The sequence below is a fragment of the Trachypithecus francoisi genome, unplaced genomic scaffold, assembly GCF_009764315.1.
Source record: "Trachypithecus francoisi isolate TF-2019V2 unplaced genomic scaffold, Tfra_2.0 Lachesis_group12, whole genome shotgun sequence".
Classification (NCBI taxonomy): domain Eukaryota; kingdom Metazoa; phylum Chordata; class Mammalia; order Primates; family Cercopithecidae; genus Trachypithecus; species Trachypithecus francoisi.
The window spans coordinates 33,369,400-33,384,851 of NW_022681457.1; the positions used below are offsets into that span (position 1 = coordinate 33,369,400).

Below are 15,452 nucleotides of genomic sequence, written 5' to 3' on the forward strand. Positions count from 1 at the left end.
CCCTCAACTTCCCAAGCCCTCAACCCTCAAACAATAAAATCAGTATACACATATTCAGAAAAGCATGGCTAGTGATAAATGATCAGGAATTTTTACTTGTTTGTTACCTCTTATTTCAGAGAGTTCCAGAGGGATGAGCAGTAGCCCTCTGCAATAAGAGTCCTGAGAATCAGTGGGAACCTGTTAAAATTCAGATTTCCAGGCCATACACTCCCCACCCCAAGGATTCTGATTCAAAATGGCTGATGTGGGTTGCAGGAGTTTTCCATTTTTAATGAGTTTCTTGGGCAATTTTGCTACAATTTGTTTGCAGAACACTCCATGAGAAATCCTACTCCAAAAACTGCCTCCTGACTTGGTATCATGCACATTTGTGCAGTATAATAGAGACAGTTCAACCCCAAGTATATAGATTAGTCACTGACAAATGTTAGTTGATGACAGTGATTTGTTCTGGTGTGCAGCTCAACTGTTAGGAGTGTTTTGAAAGTTATTTTTTGGTCCATGAGACTGAAAGACTCATATTAATATGAAACAACTGCTAATTAGCTTTAACATTTCTGGATATATTTGGAACAATTTCTTCTGATCTGTGGCATAATACCACATGCACATTATTAGCAAGGACCATATACAGAAAGACAAGTAAGTAGAATTTTAAAAATGAAAACTATAGTTTGTAAATACTTTGAGTAAAACACAATTATCCCAAAGGTATTTTATTTGAAGAAGTTAAACAGTATGAACATTTTTTAGATAAAGATTTAGGGGAGATTTTTGAAAAGTAAAAAAGTAAAAACAGTCATTGCTGTTGAGATCATAAGATATACAATAGGATGTTACCGGAAAATCATCTTATATCAGTGTGGTGGGAGCATTGAGGAAAAGTGTGTAACATACTAGCACTGATGGTTCTGCAGGTATCCAATTTATATTCTAACTTCCTAACAACAATGCTTACGGAAAAATTCTTTCTTCACTTTTTTTTTTCCCAAATGAAATAGAAATAAGTCACCCAAGTAACAGAAGTATCATACTTCAGCTCTTTTCTTTGAGTACAGACCGGTACACTTCATTTTCATCAGGTTTGATTGGGAGTTACACACTTAAATTTAGTGTTAGTGCACTTCAGGTAAAGCTCATGAGGAAAACACCAGCATATGGCTACAGTGCTTTTGAGGTAAGGATACCACGGTTTAGAGTGCCAGAGACTAGGAGAATATTAAACACATTTCACTCTGTACATCAAACTTAATTATTGTGAGTTTACCTGGGACTATTGTTACATTAAACAATTTAACCAACATTTCAACATCTACCCGTCTTCAGTGTTAGTAGGTGATTTTTACCAGTAGTCCACCTCTTAAAAACAGCAACACAAATTTCAGTCAGAATTTTTCAAGGTGTTTTATCTTTTCTCAGAACTTATCTTGATAAAAGGTGATGACACTTACAGTTGACAACAACTTTTACTTTCCTCACATCTGGGAATGACACATCATTTTCCGCACTGCATTCATATTCCCCAGCCTGGTCCCTTGTAATTCCATAAATGTCCAAATATTGTCCATTTTCAAATGGTTTTGCTATAAAAAAGAATACAGCATGTTTAATTGTAGCTGCCTGAGGCTTCATTCAAGTAAAACAACAATTTCATGACTTCCTACAAGATATTGCTGACAAAACAATTCCAAATGAAACTGAGGAATTATTAAACCTTTTGTTCTTCTACGTTCAGAGGGAAACTCAGAGAAAAAAGCAGAAGCAGAACAAGGTATATTGTAACAACTATTTCCCCAGAACAGGATATACATGTGTTCTTTTTAATTGATTGTGGTCTTCTAACCTCTTCACACATCAAATAGACTCTGCACATTTCTGTAATTGAGTTCAACAACCTCTGAGCAGTGTAGATGAAATTCACTAATATGACTTGGTACATATTGACTTTTCTACTGTGTGAGCTAGCAACTTGACACTTAACCTAACTAAATGTTGCTTTTCTTTTGGGGGAAATCTCCTACCCTTATTCAAGGATTCAAGTCAGATGTCTTGAAAAAAGTATAGAGATATATTTAACCATTGCTATATTTCTGTTCCCAAAATTACTAATGCTGCCAAGAAAGGTACAGTGTCCACACTATATATAACTCACCCAATGAATCTTGGAAAAAATCATTATGACTCTCTAAGGGTTAAGTGTTCATAAAAGCAAACTAAGTTATCTTTATTTTTAAATATTCATGGGAAAACATTCTATGTGACCAAAAATAGCAGCAAAATAGAAATATAAAGATGTAATAACAGATGAAAGACTACCCACAAATGAATGAGATTTGAGAAAATAAAGTGTCCTTTGTTTAATAATGGAATTTTTGTTTATTTGAAAGCATTGGGTCATTGAGCAGGATCCTAACTATCAGAAGTATGGCAAAGGTAGAATAAGCTTTTGTGAATTTCAAGAGAGGAGACCCTTCCACCTCCTTGCATAGGCCTTGAAAAAAATCACATTTCAGTGCATATCAAAGGGAATTGTGGAATGAAGCAATGCTACTATTAAATTGTTTGTTTTCAGAGTCAATATTATTTTTATCTTCCCCTTTCTATCTCGCCAAAACCATTGTAATGATATAGAAATTGGAGAACTAGTAAGAAGGTTCATTTTAATGAAACAAACAAAATAAATTTTAGTTATGGCCCTCCAAATTTAAAGTCCATTCCAATTATTTCCCCCCAACGTTCCCCCATGCACTTCTGTGTCTGGGTCTTTATTAACTGTGGCATGGTCTGCCCTCCAGGTAACTATGAGTTTGCTAATTGAAACCTTTAGTGTTTAGAATATATATGATTACATCGTTTTTCCATTTATCTATCTAATCCTACTTGTACAGAAGGGGAACGTAAAACTTCTGAAGTGGTAGTTGGCTCTTTTTGTCTTATTTTCACTATTGTAATGAAGATACTCTAAGCTTAAATGTGTCTGTAAAACCTATTGAAATATATATATATATATATAAACTTCACATCCAAGAATTTATAAAATAAAACTTAAATTATAAAGTAAGGATGGTATGAAATATAAATTAAACTATGAGGAACACTGATATACTATATCAGGTACTTTAAGCCATTTATTACTTACATTCACCATGAATCAGCACTCCCAGAAGATGTGTTTTAAGCATTCTATTGTTTTTATACAAATAACTTTTGTTTTTTTCAGACTCTCTGATCTCACTCTGTTGCTCAAGCTGAAGTGCAGTGGTATGTTCGTGGCTCACTGCAACCTCTGCCTCCTGAGTTCAAGCGATTCTCCTGTCTCAGCCTCCTGAATAGCTGAGATTGCAGTTAGGTGCCACCAAGCCTGGCTAATTTTTGTATTTTTAGTGGAGATGGGGTTTCACCATGTTGGCCAGGCTGGTCTCAAACTCCTGACCTCAAGTGATCCTGCCACCTCTGCTTCCCAAAGTACTGGGATTACACGGGTGAGCCACCATGCCTGATGGCTCTTTTACCCGAACTCATTCTTGTCTGTTCTCATCTGATCTTACCAGACTTGAATTCCAGATTTGGAACTTAGAGTTGCTTGCCCAGGATCTAAACCCTGTAGTTTACTAGTTGTCTGTAATTTGCTTGGCTGCCTCACTGTTTTTCTTTGTTTGTTTGTTTTTGCTGTCCTTTATTCTCCTTAGAAGTAATTTAGCGTAGCTCTGAGCCAATCCTGTCTTCAGATCCCCTTACCCATCACTCCCCTCTGAAGGGGAAAGGATTTTGGCATGGTACTTTAAAATGCAAAGCAGAGCATTTCCATTTATACATGCAGTATAACTCAATTTACCCTGTCAATGGAGGAGAAAGACAAGGCTAAAGGGGTATAGAAAACTAAAGACGTAAGAATCATGACTAAAACTATGACTTTGCAATGTTTATGAGGGATAGGTACTATCTTAGATATCTATTATAAACCTAGACCTTGTGATATGTTTTTAATCCCCTAGTGTATCGCTTATAAATGTAGATGAGATATAATCACATTGTGATATGGCTGCCTTCCAGTAGTCATAGGTTTTGCCATTCTCCACCAGTGCAGCAACAGTCTCTGTTTTGCTCATCTCTGTTTCCTTAGCTCTAGTGTAATGTGTAAAACATCCTATACTTTATAAATACTTATTAAAAAAAACAAACACATTGATTAATTTAATAAAGTCCTGTAAGGATTGAGCATGGGGAATCTCAACTAAACACCTACATCTGAGGAAGTTGTCACTTGTTTTTCAAAATCATGAAGAACGAAAAGAACTTTAAGAAGAGTTGCCATTCTTACTGACATCTTTAAGTGAGAGATGGTGGCAGGAGTTAGAACAGGCTCTGGACATTACCTTAGATCCCTTTCAATATTACAAAGCCTAACAAAAACAGTGAATACAATTTTGAAGAAGAAAGATAAGTACCGCCTATAATCTGAATCACAGTTTTCCTTTGTGCATAATCTCTTCCAAGTATAGATAGAGTTTTCTCACAAAATAGAGAACTGAAGAAAGTCTACAAGCCTTCAGTGATGCCACTATTATCACCATCTTCAAAGAGGAAGCTGAGAAATAGTAAATAGCTATACTTTAAAATATCTTTCTGATACTTATTTCTGATAAGAACCCCAGCCACAAAGAGTTCTGTGTTGGCCACTAAATGATATCTAGATTTGGTTTTACGGTTTGCTAAGGCATTTAACATACTTTATGTAGCATTTAAAAACTGTTTGTGAAAGCAGCAATATTCCTCTAGAGCATCTGTGTGTTTCAGAAAAAAAATTACAAAATAAATCTATCTTTCCTTAATTTCTAGCACATGATCCTTCACTAGTTTTACTCTCACATCGCTGGCAATTTCCATTTACTTTTGCAAAACCCTTCACATCTTCACATTCCCCAAATATTGTTTCTGTTCTATGACCTCTTTCTTTTACTCAGTGCACTCTTTCAGAGGATCTTGTTCTTGTTCATTCATTTATATTTCATTACTCTCTTAATATTGACAAGTCCCTGATTGATCTATTTAGCTCATACCTATGAATTTGGGACACATATATTTGACTGAACATCCGCACTGAGATGTCCCATAGTCATCTCAAGTCATCATAACCATAACCAGATTTACCTTTCCTGCCATATCTGCAGCTGCTTTTACGTTCCAAGTATCAATGATTGTTTTGATCATGATCTAATTGCTCAAGCCAGAAATCTTGGCATTAACTTTAGTAATACTTTTGACTTTAGTCATCCGTCGGTACTGTATCCTGTCAATTTTGCCTCCTAATTCTCAAACTTATTCTAGGAGCCTCTGTGTTTCAGCCCTGAATGCACATAATCATATATGCCAATAATTGCCTACTGCTTTGTAGATCCATTTCAATCATTTTCTAAGAACTTACTCAGAAAGTCGCTCTACTTTACAAAGCTGCCCTGCAGGAAGATATACTGTTAGGGTCTCATTGCCATGTGTTACTAGATGATACTGTCTAACTGAAGATATAAAATACATTTGGGATGGTTCATTTACATTTAAAATTGTAATTATTTTCCATTAACTTGTTAACTTGTACACCAGCATATTTGGTATTAAACAAGTATCTCTTTTATGCATTGTACTATATTTATCATACTGTGTGATAAGGGATGTGGGCTTTAAAACTGGATTATGTGAGCTCAAGTCTCAGCTCTGCCATTTATTAGCTATGTGGCTTTACACCAGGTGTTTAACCTTTAGTGTACTCATCTGTAATGTGTAAGGATAATAACAGAACCTGCCTCATATGATTGTTGTGAAGAGTGAGTTAATACAAGTAAAATACGTAGAACACTGTATCATACATCATAGAAATTTAAAAATTATATTAACTATTATTACAATGTACAGGTTAGGCATGCTAGAGACTGATTCAGATAATTATTGTTTCCATGCTGACAGGTTACTATATTCAAGTATTGATGCTTCTGTCTTAACTTGGTATTTAATAGAAACCAGAAGTGAGAATAAGGAAGTCACTCAAGAAGGATTTATAGCAATGACCAGTACAGTTCTCATATCACTGTAGGAGCTCAGAAAACACATCTTTCTTACACATCTGTAGATGTACATGGTTGCTCTTATGTTTGGGAATCACTTTCTTTATGCCTGAATTCCTAAAGACAATGTAACTTCCCTGATTCACTTTTCTCCTTTCTTAAACTATGTATACACAATCCTTGAATAGTCACTGGTCCAGAAACAGCATTCAAAAATGGCTTTCAACGCTTTCAACTTTCAATTTCAATGGCTTTCAACTTTGGGTTTCAGATGAGAACTATAGCCTGAGATAAAGTCTCAGTTGATCTTGACTTCCAGTTGCTGCCTTGAACACTCTACCCTTCAATTCACTCAGCTTTCTTCTTCTCATCCTTTATGTCTCTGCTTAAACATTATCTCCTAAGAGAAACATTTTCTGATTTACTCACTACCCAGTGAAGGAGCCCCACATTACATATAATTCCAATAAATTTAGCAAAGCAAAACACAAAAGCCTGCACTAATTTTGCATGGTATGTACATACTTGCTATTACTTATTTAATTGTTAGTAACTTTTAAAACATTTATCTTTCTTGTTATAAGCTCTGTGATATAAAAGGCTATATCTTATTCCATGTCTAGTATGGCTCTACATTTGTTGACTGTATGATTAAAAACAACTGATATGGTTTGGCTGTTTTCCCACCCAAATCTCAACTTGAATTGTAACTCCCAGAATTCCCACATGTGGCAGGGACCCAGGGGGAAGTAACTGAATCATGGGGCTTGTCTTTCCTGTGCTATTCTCATGATAGTGAATAAGTCTCACGAGATCTGATGGGTTTATCAGGGGTTTCTGCTTTTGCTTTCTCCTCAGTTTTCTCTTCCTGCCAGCATGTAAGAAGTGTCTTTAGCCTCCTGCCCATAATTCTGAGGCCTTCCCAGCCACATAGAACTGTAAGTCCAATTAAACCTCTTTTTCTTCCTGGTCTCATGTATATCTTTATCAGCAGCGTAAAAATGAACTAATACAGTAAATTGGTACCAATAGAGTAGGGTATTGCTGAAAAGGTACTCAAAAATGTGGAAGCAACTTTGGAACTGGGTAACAGGCAGAGGTTGGAATAGTTTGGAGGGCTCAGAAGAAGCCAGGAAAATGTGGGAAAGTTTGGAACTTCCTAGAGACTTGTTAAATGGTTTTGAAAAAAATACTGAAAGTGATATGAATGATAAGGCCCAGGCTGAGATGGTCTCAGATGGAGATGAGGAACTTGTTGGGAACTGGAGGAAAGATGACTCTTGTTTTAGCAAAGAGACTGGTGGCATTTTGCCCCTGCCCTAGAGATTTGTGGAACTTTGAACTTGAGGGTGATGATTTAGGGTATCTGGAGGAAGAAATTTCTAAGCAGCAAAACATTCAAAAGGTGACTTGGGTGCTGTATAAAGCATTCCCTTTTAAAAGGGAAACAGAATATAAAAGATGAGAAAATTTGCAGCCTGACAATGAAGTAGAAAAGAAAAAAAAAAACAGAACAAAACATTTTTTAAGGAGAAATTCAAGCCAGCTGTAGAAATTTGCATGAATAGCAAGGAGCCGAATGTTAATCCCCAAGACAAGGGGGAAAATGTCTCCAGGTAATGTCAGAGACCTTCACTTCAGTCCCTTCCACCATAGGACTGGAAGCCCAGGAGGAAAATGTAGTTTCGTGGACTGGGCCCAGGGTCCCGTGCGGCGTGCAGCCTAGGGACTTGGTGCCCTGTGTCCCAGCCACTCCAGCTGTGGCTCAAAGAGGCCAATGTAGAGCTCAGTCTGTTGCTTCAGAGGGTGGAAGCCACAGGCCTTGGCCGCTTCCACATGATGTTGAGCCTGCAGGTGAAGAGAAGTTAAGAATTGAGGTTTGAGAACCTCCGCCTAGATTTCAGAAGGTGTATGTAAAATGCCTGGATGCCCAGGCAAAAAGTTTGCTGCAGGGGTGGGGTCCTCATGGAGAACCTCTGCTAGGGCAGTGTGGAAGGGAAATGTGGGGTCAGAGCCCCCACACAGAGTCCCTACTGGGGCACTGCCTAGTGGAGCTGTGAGAAGAGGGCCACTGTCCTCCAGACCCCAGAATGGTAGATCCACTGGCATTTTGCCCCATGGACCTGGAAAAGCCACAGACACTTAATGCCAGCCAATGAAAGCAGCCAGGAGGGAGGCTCTATCCTGCAAAGCCACAGGAGCGGAGCTGCACAAAACCATGGGAATCCACATTTTGCATCAGCATGACCTGGATGTGAGACCTGGAGTCAAAGGAGATCATCTTGAAGCTTTAAAATTTGACTGCCCCATTGGATTTCAGACTTGCATGGGCCCTGTGACCCCTTTGTTTTGGCCATTTTCTCCCATTTGGAATGGCTGTATTTACCTAATACCTGTACCCCCATTGTACCTAGGAAGTAATTAGCTTGTTTTTGATTTTAGAGGCTCATAGGTGGAAGGGACTTGCCTTGTCTCAAATAAGACTTTGGGCTGTGGACTTTTGGGTTAATGCTGAAATGAGTTAAGACCTTAGGGGACTGTTGGGAAGGTATGATTGGTTTTAAAATGTGAAGACATGAGATTTGGAGGGGCCAGGGGCAGAAGAGTATGGTGTGGCTGTGCCCCTACCTGAATCTCAACTTGAATTGTATCTCCCAGCATTCTCACTTGCTGTGGGAGGGACCTAGGGGGTAATTAAATCATGGGGGCTGGTCTTTCTCATGTTATTCTTATAATAGTGAATAAGTCTCATGAGACCTGATGGGTTTATCAGGGGTTTCCGCTTTTGCTTCCTCCTCTTTTTTCTCTTCCCACCACCATTTCGCCTCCCACCATTTTTCTGAGGCATCCTCAGCCATGTGGAACTGTACGTAGGATTAAACCTCTTTTTCTTCTCAGTCTCAGGTATGTCTTTATCAGCAGAGTGAAAACGAACTAATAAACAACATAATAGAAAATTCAGAAAATTTGACATTTCATTAGAGAAGATAGAATAATCTTTTTATTTAGCCAATGATTGATCATATCATAAATAAAAATTATATTTACTTTTAAAAAATTTTTATTATTATGTGTAAGGAACCACATACTCTCTTAAATTCTACAGTTAACCTTAAACTTATGAGGTAAATTCCATTACATAGAATACGACTATTCTATGTAATGGAAGACGTTAAAGAGATTAAATATCTTGCTAAAGAACCCAGTGACATATATGAAACCCAGAATTAACTTAAAAACCTACATGCCTGATTTGTAAAAGACTGACAGGTTACATTAATTCTCTCATTTGTGAATGGCTACTTAGCTCACTAAACTAAGTTAGAACATGTGTGTGTCATTCTTGCTCTTAGAACTATACAGCACTATATAAATGTTAACTTAATCTCTGAAAGATGCTATTTGTTCCTATATCAGTTGTCTATGACTGCCATAACAAATTACCACAAACTTACTGCTTAAAACCAGTAAATTAACCACATGTCAATTTAATATCTGAAAAATTATATTGGTACTTGTATTAGTATTTTATTGCTGCCATAACAAATTACCACAACTTTACCAACTTAAAATCCTGCAAATTTATTTCCTTACAGTTCTTTAGGTCAGAAATCCAGCAAAACCTATGGTAACTAGAAAAATGGGACCTCCAGAGTTTTACACATCCTACTCGCGAAAGTGATTAGCTTTTATGGCAATAGGAACATTGCAGATGTGAATAATGTTAAGGACCTTGAGGTAAGAAGAGTTTGGGGAGGGACAATACTAATTCCATGAATTCTTAAAAGTAGAAGAGGTAGATAGAAGAGTGAGTCAAAGAGATGAAACATGATAAAGGCTCTACCAATCATTGTTGATTTTGAATATGGAGGAAGTGGAGCATGAGCCAAGAAAAGCTGTGGCCTCTGGAAACTAAAATGTCCCTCAGCTGACAACAAAATTTAATTCTCCTTTATAACCTCCAAAAAGGGATACAGCCTATCAACACCTTGCTTTGAATCTGATGAGACCACTGCTGAACTTCTGACCTACAGAATTGAAAGATAATAAATTTTCACTCTTTTTAACCACTAAGTTTGTAGTAATTGATTATAGCAACAGTATAAAACTAATACAGCATCTCATTGAATTAAAATCAATGTGTCAGAGGTGCAGGATTCTTTTCTGGAGATCTGTTTCTTTGTTTTTCAGGCTGTAGGGAGAATTAAGTTTCCTGCTGTTGCAGCAGTGAAGTCTTCATTTTCTTGGTGGCTGTTAGCTGATGGCCATTTCCAGCTTTTAGAGGCTACAAGCATTCCCTGACTCATTTTCCCCTTTCTCCATTTTCCAAACCGGCAAATGTTGGGTCAAGTCTTTCTCCCACTTTAAATCTCTACTGCCTGTACTCCAGTCTCAACTCTCTGACCACTCTACTGTCTTCTTCTTTCACTTTTGAGGATTCATGTTATTAAACCGAGCCCACCTGCCTAATCTAAAGCAATTTCCTCATCTCTAGCTCCTAACCTTAATAACATCTGCAAAGTCTATTTTACCATGTAAGGAAACGTGGTCATATATTCCGAAGTCTACGGCATGGATATCTTTGGAAGCCATTATTCTGCACAATTTTCTATCAGTTTTCCTCAGACTTTGCAGTTCTACTTGCATATACAAATTTTAATTTAATTATAATATTTTCAAAGGCAATAGGTAAAGAAAGACATGTGGTGTAATTTTTAAATTGCTGAGGTTATTAATCTCTCTGAATAATACAAATGAAGTTCAGAAAAATACATGTAATGAAGACATTCATTTTGAAGCAAAAAAAAAAAAAAGAATTCCATGACACTATACCACAAGTCTATCAAGTAATGTAAGTCTGGGAAGTGTTGTCAGAGCACAGAAATAATGGAGTTTATGGAGCAATAAGAGGGGGTATATGGGTAGATGAAATTATGGAAGTCAACTACTGAAATGATTCTAACAGGTTTCTAAAGCAAATAACAATAACTAGTAAGAAAAACCTCAAGCTTTTGATTTGATTTTTTTTTTTTTGGTTACACATTTGTCATAATCTAGCAGAGAACACTGAAGGAAAAATTTTAAATCAGCTCAAAATCAATTGTTTCTTTTCTTCCTGCCTTCCTACCTGCCTTCTTTTCTTCCATTTATACATTCATTCAATGGATATTCTGACAAGATCTCTGACCAGTGAATCAGATTGTTTCCCTTTCAAAGTTTATTGGGAAACAAAAGTATAAGTGGGAAATTTCAATAAAGTATGATAACTACTACATTTGGGGTAAATATAGGGTGTTATGCTGTCATAATTGCACTGTCATTACTTGAAGATTTCTGAACATTTCGTTATGCCAGAATATTAATTTCATAGCATCAGACAGAAGTGACTCTGGAGCTATAAAGAGAAGTTATTGCCTAGAAGGCCTTGTATTCCATGTAAAGAATTTGGATTATAAATTGAGGAATTATTAGAATAATGTAAGTTAAAAAGTATTAGAATATTTTAAAGCATTACATTTCTAAATATTATGTATTTTTAAATATTACATTTTAAAAGATAACTCTGGCATTCAGATCACTATTATATTTAGGAACAATGGCCAGACTTACCTTCTTGCCACAAACCACTAAAGAATGAGCAAAACTTGTTTAAAAAAAAAAAAAACCCTTTCAGACATTGGACAGTGAGAAGCATAGAACTTTGATCTCTAATGGAAAATAAGTAAACACAGCGACTCCCACAATTAATATTCATGGATTTCTATCTCATGCAATTTTCAGACACCAAGCTCACATAGGTGGAAACTAGAGCCCAGTGGTCTTGCATTGTCAAGGAAAGATAGATTGGAATTCAGGTAGACCAAGGGGATGGAAGTAATGGTGCAGGTTTTAAAGAGAAGGAACTCATATAGACAAAAAGCTACGGAAATCTACATGTGTTTTCTTATCGTTGCTGAGTACTAGGCTGTACTTGCATAGGCAAAAAATCCCATAAATCTGAAAACAACAACAACAACAACAACAACAACAACAACTGGTCATTTGTAAGATAGACAATTTCTAGAGCTCAAACAAGGTAAAGAGACATTGATCTTTGATCAACAAGAATATAATCATCAGAGACCGATGGAGATTCCAAAGGGCTAATGCCTTAGTTGTATCGCTGAATAAAAGCCAGAATAAAGACTCCTTTTGGCCTACCTTTAAAGCTTAATAACAAGGTTTAATGGACCAAAATAATTTGCAGTGACACAGGAGCCTATTTAAAAAAAAAAAATCCAACACTCTTTAAAGGAACAAAACAAAATCTAAACCCTTAACAACACAATGTCCAATATCCAATTTTAAAAATGACTAAACATTTAAAGAAACAGAAATCTTTGAACTACAACTAGTGGAAAAACAGTCAATAGAAAGAGACCTAGAAATGGAAAAAATGGAAATAAGAGAAAAAAATTAAATAAGTGGCTATAATTATGTTCAAGTCTTTACTAAATAAATATAATGAAGAAAGATATGGAAGATAGAAAAAATGACACAATGAACATTATTTACAAAGCAACCCAAAATATATGATATTAAGTATTAATTGGAAGAAATTAACAGTATATTAAACACCAAAGAAAAAAATATTGTTAACTTGAAGGCACAGCAAGAGTACATAAAATTTCCAAATTGAAGCAGAGAGACAAAAATACTAAAAACCAAACAAACAAATAAAAATACAGAGCCTAGGTGATATATGGAATAATAAAAAAATCATATATAAATATTGGGGTTCCCATAAAGGGGACAGAAAAAATATATTAAGAATTAAAGGTTGAATAGTTTCTGAATTTGATGCATACAACAAAATAGCAAATATAAGAGGTTAATCATCTCAAGGAAGAGTAGACAAAAAATAATAATCATACAAAAGAACATAATAATTAAATTGCTAAAAACCAGAGGAAAAGAGAAAATCTAAAAAGCAGCCAGAGATAAAATATACATTCTACACTAAAACTAAAATAAGAATTATTGCAGATTTCTTGTTTAAAACTATGCAAGCCAAGAGAAAATATAATCTCTCTCTCTCTCTCTCCACACACCCTCACACACACGCACACACACACACACAAGATTTCAAAGCGATATTGTAAGCTTTGACCTTAACAAGTTGGAAAAGAAAGAACAAATAAAAGCTAAAGTAAATAGAGTTATGGAAATAGTAAAGATTAAAAATTATTAACATTGAAGATGAATAGTCAACAGGAAAACTCAATGAAACCAAAAGCTAATTCTTTAACAGATCACTAAAATGGATAAATCTTAACCAGCCTAATAAAGAACAAAAAGAGATGACACAAACTACCAATTATCAGAAGTGAAGGAGAAAAATATTACAGTTCCTAGAAAAATTAAATAGCTATTAAGCTAATATTAAGACAAACTACTTGTCAATTAATTTAGCAGTTTAGATTAAGTGTACAAATTTCTTGAAAAACAGAAATTTCTATATTAATTTAGAAAAAATAAAAAATCTGAATATTTAGTATACGAACGCGCCACTGCACTCCAGCCTGGGAGACAGAGTAAGACTCTGTCAAAAAGGAACGGAAAGGAAAGAAATTGATTTTGCAATTAAAAGATCACTCACAGAGAAAACTTCAAGATCACATCTCTTAAACCTTTAAGAAATAAATAATACCAAACCTACACAAATTCTTTCTGAAAATGGAGTGGGTTAATGCTCCAATTCATTTTATGTCACTATTATCACATTATTACCCTAATATCAGAACTAAAAATATGAAAAGAAAAAATAATACCTCCTAAGAACATTGACACAAAAATCTCTCAACAAATTTTTGGTATACCAATCTAGGGATATATTAATATGATAAGACACCATGATCAAGTACAGTATATTCCAAGGTTGAAAAGATGATTGTGTAACTAAAAAAAATTAAACTATATAAATCACTACATTAACAACAATAACAATATGTGGGTATATTAACATGCGGATAATTCACTGAAAAATTCAACATTTATTCAATATTTTAATTTTTTTTCATAAAAATTGAGATTGAGGAGAATTATCTCAACCTGCCAAAGACTTCTATGAAAACTTACATCTGACCTCATACTTAATGATGAAATGATGTTTTCTTACTAATATGATGATGAAGGCAAGGTTATCCACTCTAACCTATATCTCACACTGTATACATAAATTAATTCAATATGCATCATTGACTTAAATGTGAATCATATTACTATATATACAATTAGAACGAAACAAAGAAGAAAATCTTTGTGACTGGGTTGAGCTAAAGGTTTTTAGATATTATTCAGAAAGCAAAAGTATATAAGGAGATACTAATAAGTGAATTTCATCAACATTTTATAAAAACAAAAACTTTTGCTTTGGAAAAGACATCACTAATTACATAAAAGGAATGAAACATTTTTAAACTACATGTTAGACAAAGAACATGTATCCAGAATGTATAACAAATTTTGCAAGTCAGTAAAAACATACAACCCAATTAAGAAATGGGCCAGGTGGGGTGTGGTGGGTGCCTGTGGTCCCAGCTACTCAGGAGGCTGAGGTGGGAGAATGGCGTGAACCCGGGAGGCAGGACTTGCAGTGAGCCGAGAACGCGCCACTGCACTCCAGCCTGGGAGACAGAGCAAGACTCTGTCAAAAAGGAACGGAAAGGAAAGGAAAGAAAGAAGGAAGAAGGAAAGAGAGAAAGGGAGAAAGGGAGAGAAAGAGAGGGAAGGAAGGAAGGAAGGAGGGAGGGAGGGAGGGAGGGAGGGAGGGAAAGGAAGGACAGCAAGATGGTAGAATAGAAAGCTCCAGGTATCATTCCCCCAGCAAGGACACCAAGTTAACAACTATCTACACAGAAAAAAAAAAAAAAAAAAAACACTTTCATAAGAACCAAAAATCAGGTGAGTACTCTCAGTACCTGGTTTTCACTTCATATTGCTGAAAGAGGTACTGAAGAGATTTTTAAAATAGGTACTGAAGAGATTTTTAAAATAACAGTCCTAAATCACCAATACCACCCCTCCCCAACCCTCTGGATGAAGCTGTGTGGTGGACAGAGCATCTGTGGACACTGGGGGAGGGAGACCACAGCAACTGCAAGGCATTAAACTCAGTGCTGTCCTGTTAGAGCGGAAAGGAAAACCAGATCAAACTCAGCTAACGCCCATCCACCGAAGGAGGATTTAAACCAGCCCTAGCCAGAGGGGAATTGCCAATCCCAGTGGTCTGAATTTGAGTGCCCGCAGACCTCGCAGCTGACGGCCAAAATGCTTTCAGTCTCTAAGTAAATTTGAAAGGCAGTCTAGGCCATAAGGACTGCAACTCTTAGGTGAGTCCTAGGGATGAAC

The 15,452-nt window shown here is 36.0% G+C and overlaps 1 protein-coding gene across 1 annotated transcript in view; it reads right to left on the reverse strand.

Annotated features, from left to right (window-relative positions):
- The window catches only part of NEGR1 (neuronal growth regulator 1), an 892,690-nt gene that overhangs the window by 295,562 nt on the left and 581,676 nt on the right, over positions 1-15,452 (reverse strand). The window contains exon 4 of the mRNA XM_033225297.1: positions 1,455-1,586. Within this exon, the coding sequence (XP_033081188.1) occupies positions 1,455-1,586 (132 nt within the window). The remainder of the gene's footprint in view (positions 1-1,454; positions 1,587-15,452) is intronic.